The sequence below is a fragment of the Centruroides sculpturatus genome, unplaced genomic scaffold, assembly GCF_000671375.1.
Source record: "Centruroides sculpturatus isolate CEXI.00-Female unplaced genomic scaffold, Cexi_2.0 scaffold184, whole genome shotgun sequence".
Lineage (NCBI taxonomy): Eukaryota > Metazoa > Arthropoda > Arachnida > Scorpiones > Buthidae > Centruroides > Centruroides sculpturatus.
In genome coordinates, this window is record NW_019384494.1 from 40,486 (window position 1) to 45,807 (window position 5,322).

Here is a 5,322-nt window from a genome sequence, read left to right on the forward strand (position 1 = left end):
ATGATCAAAAGCTTTTTTATAATCGATCGTTACCAACAGTGCATGTTTGTTTCCTTCCCATGCTGTGTGAACGAATTTTTTGACGCTTAAGATTGCATGTATAGTTGATTTATTAGTCCTGAACCCATACTGGTTCTTGTGCATATTCTGTGATTTATGTAATTCCCAATTTATTCTTTTGATAATCATTCCTTCCAGTGCTTTCCCCATCGTATTTAATAGGCTAATTGGTCTGAATTCATGCTTATTTTGTGGGTTTTCCGTCTTTGGAATCAGTTTAACATTGGCAATTTTCCACGATTTCGGAAAATATCCTTTATTCAAACATTCATTAAAAAGGTACACGAAGACCATCGGTATCTCCCTGTACGCGTTTTTTAGCATCTCGGGTGTTACACAGTCAAGTCCCGGTGCCTTTCCATTAGTCATTGAGGTGATTGCTGCTTCTACTTCTCGAAAAGTAAATAACCTTATATTTTCTTCCTTTCCGTTCCGCTGGTTTTCCATTTCCTTCTGAGTAAGATTTACATTGTTCTCTCCTTCATCCTCGTTGTAATCAGCTGGGAATTGATACTCTAATATTTTGTTAATGTTTTCTTCCATATTATAATTCTCTCCTTGTTGGTTTTCCTGGTCAATGTGGATTATATCTGGGATTTGTAATTTTTTTCTTTTTCTAAATATCAGTTGCTATGGTGTTTCCCATGGTCCTTTTTCATTACTTTCCGAGCAAAATCTCCTCCATGCTTCTGTTCTCGTTGCATTTATGTTTTTCTTGTAATTTCTAAGTAATTCCTTGTACTTTTCTTTAATTTGTTTCCTTATTCCTTCATCTTTGGCCCTATTGTATTTCTTCCTTATTTTATTTATTTTACTCCTTTGTTTCTGTAAAGTACTTGTCCACCAGTGGGTCTTTTTCTGTTTTATATTAATTCTCTTACTCGTCTGTGTCGAAGCGTTTCTCATATCATTCGTTACATATTCAATGTACTTATCTATATCTTCCTTCGAGTTTATGTACGGAAATTCATGATTCGACCAGTTCTTGTTGAAGATATCCCGGTACCATTCCCAATTCGTGTACTTACTAAATCCAGTTTGGTTGTCTTTTTCAATTTGCATGTGATCAATCTGTGTAAAGATAAATCTGTGGTCACTTCCTGTTGTGCTAAGTAATGTCTCACAATTTGTAATATCCTGTGCCAATTCTTCGGTGACCAAGCAGACATCTGTCCACCCAATCGCGCTTGGCGTGTAAAAAGTAGGGTGGTCTGTCATGTTTACTGAAATTAATTTAAATTCCTCCATTAATTCCATGATCATTCGACCCCTCTTATCTTCATGCCTATTGTACCATACTTCAGATTTGGCATTTATGTCACCAGCTAAGATTATGTATCTGCTATTTATTTTCCTTATCACCTTATCCACTTCATTTATTGCCCTTTTATCATTGAGATTTGGTGATAGATATACATTAATTAGGTAAATCTGTGGGTCATGTTTAATAGCAACAGTTGTAATAATATCTGTAGTAAGGCTTGGTATTAAAGCAATATCAATTTTATTAGGTGTTGCTATACAGGTTTTTGGAGTTCTGTCTTTACTATTATAAATAGTATACCAGTTGCCTAATCTCACCACCGACTTTTGTACCGTATAAGGCTCCTGTATGAGCACTATGTCAGCCTGTAATTCGTTTGCTTTATGCATGATGAGGGAACTAGATGCTTTACTCCTCTGTGCATTAATCTGTAAAATTTTAAAACATCTGTTTTTGTCAGTAACATTGTTTCTTGTCATTTCCGCTTATATCTTTAACTTCCAGAGTATTTTATTGCAGCTATTACATCTCGTAATTTGTTCTTTGTATGATTCGTTCCTTTATCTTTGTTAGCTGTGGGCAATGTCTGTGGAAAGCATTATGATTAGTAGCTTGTTTCCGTTCCGGTGGCAACTTCCTATTTGTCTGTATGCAATTTATACATGTTGGGATTTCATGCTTCATTTTACACTCCTTAAATCCATGTTCTTTGGTGCAGTGACTGCAGACTTGCTGCTTCTGGCAGTCCCTAGCCCAATGTCCGAAGCCACAGCACCTATAGCACCTTGTGACCGGGACAAAGTCGTCAACTCTGATTGTTGACCATGATAAGGAGATTGTTCTTTGTCCTATTAAAATTTTCCTAATTTGTGGGGTAACCGTGATTACAACGTGGCAACAGTTTTCTTTTCTCTGACCTCCTGTTATAATAGTGCTAATTTTGCAGTTTTCTTTTATAGTTTCTTTATTCATATCCCTCCAGATATCATTCTGTTCACTCATTATTTCAATTATTTCATCCTCTTGTATACTCTGGGGAACGTTCAGCAAAATCACACGTGGTTTCCTTCCAGTGGCTGTTTTACAGTTTATTTTATTCTTTATTTCTGCTATATTCTGTATAGCTTGTTTTAATCTGTTACCTTCTTGTTCATTTCCCACTCTAAAACATAATCCATTCCCTCTTATCTGTTTAATCTGTTTTATTTTCACTTTTATCTGATGTGGTTGTATGTTGTTCATTATCTCTTTTGAAACTTCTTTCATGTTTAGTTGGGTATCTCCGTCTTTTCCTGGGTAAATCAGCACTGCACTGTTATCCCCTTCTTCGCTTTTATCGTTAATTGTTTTTGTAGTTTGGCTCAATGTATATTTTAAGTTGCGCCTCGTAATTTCTGCATACGTTGGTTGTTTTAATTGAATGTGATTTACTTCTTCATTTTTCCTCGTTTCATCCCGTTGTTCTATTGGTTCAGTGTTTTTGTTAGTCTTTTTCTCCATTTCTTGTCTTATTTCCGTCAATTTTCCAAATATCTGGTGTACTGTTGCATATAATAACATTGCTCTTTCCTTGATCTCCTTCCTCTCTTCTGTTTTTAGATTTGATTTATATGGATTGGGCAACAATTCCAAAATTCTCATGAGTTGCGTCTTTGCCTCTCTCAGAATGCTATCCTCTATATTATCATTCATCGTATTATTATTTATATTTATCATATTATCCTCCATAATATCTCGCATGGATTTCTCTTGCAGGGTATCGTTAAAATCAGCCATTTCCTCCATTATTAACTACAATGAAACTAATATTATTTCTAGAAGACGTGTTTATTGTGTTAGAAGGCCCAGTGCCAAGCAATTCTGCACAACCAAAATAATTTTAGCAATGCAGAATGAAAAGAAAGCAATAAAATTAATTACAACTAATCTTAAAATTAATTATACAATTTAAAAAACAGAAGTAAAGTTGCTCAGCAAAACAATTCGAAAATTCCGTTAATTTCCGTTGTCGATTGGCCGTTATAATGTCCGTTGTGAAGCTTGAGGTCAATGACCGCTATGCTTGGTTCAGTGGTAAACTTCTATGAATTTTAAAATTGCGTTTTTTCAAAAAGTATGCAATATTTTCTAACGAAATTTCGAGGAGTGAACGGTCGAAGGGTCCTCTCTCTAATAACAGTCACAGATTTAACGATTACCAAAAACCTGGCCCGATGCGGGCCGATTGCTTCCCACACAAAATGTCTAATAAAATCCCCAAAATGGGTCCTAGAAACCTCAAAATTTGTAATAGTACTCACTGTTATACTGTACACCTACATCCGTCCTTAATTCCGGAAAATCGGGCCTGTCGTTCCGGAAAACCGGTCCCGAAAATCTCGATCTTAAAATTGCTGTATTTCCAAAACTAGCGGGCCAATCTTTAAAATTCCGACGATAATCGATCCACAGTGTTGTCCTCTTTCCAACGACACCACACACTTAGCACCAAAATCAAAACTTCCAGAGAAAACTTAAGTTAATCCAGAGCTCAAAGTGCACACAGCCTCTCCCGATCGCGACTACACGCCCTCTTCTCTGGACGGGGACACGATGAAGGAAGCGGGGGAGGGTTGAGGGCTGCACGTTCTGAACGATCCGTTCGGAATTGCTACCTACTCCTCTCCATCGGGTGAGAGCTGGATTGACCTCACCATCGTGAGTGGGGCTATGCTTAGGCTTACGCTTACTTCGCTGTGGGAGACTATCGACTCTGAAAGCTGTAGTGACCATCGCTTCATTGCCTACCAGGTAATGTGCGACCCGCCGGCCTGGCATAGTAGTTACTACAGACTTACTGTTGGAAACCGCAGTCGATTTGCTAAATGCCTCGCCATTAAAACGGCCGACATAGTCACACAAGTCTCTAAGGTTGAAAATGTCGGGGATCTGGAGGACGTTGTGGCCACACTCACCGAGGCGGTCAGAGAAGCAGGAGACTGCACGCTCGCGCAATGGCGGCCCAATAACCACCGGTCAGTTCCCTGGTGGAGCCAGGAACTGAGTGTCCTACGGAAGCGCGTGAGGGCGCTCCGGCGACGCTTTCAACGATGCAGGGATGATGACCTTCGGGCTACCAGGAAACTGGAGTTCCAGAGGGCCAATGCCGAGTACAAGTACAAGATAAACGATGCGAAAAAGACCTCATGGCTCAGTTTCTGTCAACGTATCAGTGACGAAAACCCGTTCAGCCTTCCTTATAAACTAGTTTCTGGTAAGCTAAAACGTAGTACGGTCTTGGGGCCCATCAAAAAGCCAGATGGAACCCTAACCTCCACATTGGAGGAGTCGATAGAGGTGTTGCTCCGCTCGCATTTTCCATGCGATGAGCAATCAGACGACACCGAAGAGCAACGGCAGCTTCGAAGTGACGCGGAGTTGCCCGCTCTTGAGGCTGAGATGCCCGTGCCGGTGACCGACCCTGAGGTGACCCACATCATCGGTAACCTACGGAAAGGGAAGGCACCTGGCGTTGATGGGATCACGGCCGAAATGGTACAAGTTCTGCATCAGGAACGTCCTAACCTGCTCCGTACTCTGTATCAGAAGTGTCTGCTCCTGGGTCACTTCCCAGTGCAGTGGAAGCGGGCGCGTCTTGTGTTCATTCACAAACAAAGGCGTCCGAAGAACGAACCTAGGTCTTACAGACCGATCAGCCTATTGCCAGTCCTGGGGAAGGTTCTTGACAGAATCCTCAGTGACAGAATACTCCACCACTTTAAGCGGAAAGGGCTACTACACCCACAGCAATATGGGTTCCGGCCGGACATGTCGACCTGCAGGGCACTACATCGGGCGGTCAATCTGGTTCGCCAGAACCGCCAGCAGGGCCTCCACACATCGCTCGTCTCGATGGATGTCGCGGGGGCGTTCGACAATGTCTGGTGGCCATCCATACTGGGTGAGTTGCGGAAAGCGAACCTGCCGACCACCCTTGTAACACTTTCCAGGAGTTTCCT

The 5,322-nt window shown here is 41.0% G+C and overlaps 1 protein-coding gene across 1 annotated transcript; it reads right to left on the minus strand.

Moving 5' to 3' along the window:
* Positions 1 to 1,846: 1,846 nt before the first annotated feature.
* Positions 1,847 to 3,109, minus strand: LOC111621862. The gene has a single exon (XM_023364117.1). The coding sequence runs from the start codon at positions 3,107 to 3,109 to the stop codon at positions 1,847 to 1,849; it is 1,263 nt and encodes a 420-aa protein (XP_023219885.1).
* Between the last annotated feature and the right edge of the window lie 2,213 nt (positions 3,110 to 5,322).

Coding starts and splice junctions, on each gene's coding strand:
- LOC111621862 (XM_023364117.1), bottom strand. CDS start 3,109: ATGGAGGAAATGGCTGATTTTAACGATACCCTGCAAGAGAAATCCATG.